At 41.6% G+C, this 1648-nt stretch overlaps 1 protein-coding gene across 1 annotated transcript in view; it reads left to right on the top strand.

Moving 5' to 3' along the window:
- The window catches only part of LOC119591259 (phosphatidylinositide phosphatase SAC2-like), a gene marked incomplete in the record, with an annotated part of 33731 nt that extends 32083 nt beyond the window's left edge, over positions 1-1648 (top strand). The window contains 2 exon segments of the mRNA XM_037939974.1: positions 228-349; positions 473-1648. Of these exon segments, the coding sequence (XP_037795902.1) occupies positions 228-349; positions 473-1219 (869 nt within the window).

Here is a 1648-nt window from a genome sequence, read left to right as displayed (position 1 = left end):
TTCATATATTTGACTTGATATAAAAAATGAATTATGGCTAATGTTGCTAAGAACCCTTTCTGTTGCTTAGAAAGCCAAGAGATTTCTTTAAATGAAATAGAGAACTTGTTTGTGAAAATAGGTAATTTCTGAAATGTGTTATTTTTTCTTGGTTTTAAAAATATTTGTAGGGTTAAGTTTGCTTCATTTATGATTTCATATTTGAAGTTCCCCTCTCTCTTGTGTAGGAACACGTGCATTTAGCAACATGACGTCAGGCTTGGCAAAGCTAAACCCGATGGCCAGTTTACGAATGAAAAGGGCCAGTCACCCCACAGTTCATCCAGCTGCGTCAACATTTTACTTCCAGGTGATCTGTTTGAGAATGAAGAAATTTGAAACAGTGATTACATTTGATTTAGAAAGCATAGTAGAACCAAAATGTTTTTTTCTTTATGTTAAGCCATTTCCTTTTCACTTTTTACATTTGCAGAAACCAACAGTATCTGTACAGAATGGGAGTGACGTGATGATACAGATGGGTGGAAATGAAACTTACCTGGCATCTTGTGGTGTTTTGGCCTCTAGCTTGATGGCCCCACCTTCCCCACCACCACGGTATCCTTCACCTCCTATTGCCAGGTGCCACAGTGACTCTGCCATCTTGCATGGCAGCATCTTAGGAAGAAGCAGCATCCCTGGTGTTTCAGCCAACCGTTCGCCAACCCCTGAGATTTTGGTGAGTGGGACTGGCGATAAGAACAACACGCCTGCCATCACACCCACTTTGGGAGGCCTTTCACCATCCCTGTTGATGCAGAGGGTTAGGAAAATCTCTCATTCTTCGGATGAAGTGGATGTACGAGATGAGAGGGATGCAGGAGTCTTAAGAGCATCTTCTGCCACAAACCTGCAGCTACATCTTCCCTCGAGCCATTCAGAGGGACACATTGGGGGAACATCCACACAGTCAGCAGCCCTGAATGCAGGAGACCACTCAAACCCTCTCTCACCACTGTCTGCTCTCAACAAAGAAGCTGTGTTGGCTCCTTTCTCTGTGCTGGCACGAGGTGTCCAGAGCTTAGCACCAGGAGCAGGACGTCTCGCAAGAGGAATGCAGAGCATTGGGGCTAACTTTGATCCCCGGCGCTTGCGTGCCCAACGCCAAAGGCAGCTTGAAGATGATCCAGTATTGACAGAAAAGAAACAGAACTGTAAAACACGGATAATTCAGCTTTAAAATGACTGCCTTCTGTAGCATGGCATGTGTTTTTAAATTTTAGGTAGCTACCTTTCCCATTTGAATAAATTTATTATTGACAACAGGTCATCCCTGGAGAAAACTAGTAATCAAAATTAGACTAAAGTTAGATTGGTATTAAGTCAGCTTGTGTTGAAATGTAACAGATTCGTCCAATTCGAATTTTTAGATAATTTATACGATGCTGTTTGTGCAGCTGATTGGTTACTGTAGTTCCTTGATAAGATGGTTCAATTTACCACAATTTGTTCTCAGTGACCTTTGTTAATAAATGATTTGATGATCAGCATTTGAACATTCCATGAGGAATATATAATTTGATCTCACTGATTAATATTGTTTTGCGCACAGTATTAGTACATAAGCACTTCCAATGTTGAGGTTTTGTGTGGAGGTCTTCCAGTTGTT

The sequence above is a fragment of the Penaeus monodon genome, chromosome 28, assembly GCF_015228065.2.
Source record: "Penaeus monodon isolate SGIC_2016 chromosome 28, NSTDA_Pmon_1, whole genome shotgun sequence".
NCBI lineage: Eukaryota > Metazoa > Arthropoda > Malacostraca > Decapoda > Penaeidae > Penaeus > Penaeus monodon.
This window is presented reverse-complemented; position numbering and strand designations above follow the sequence as displayed.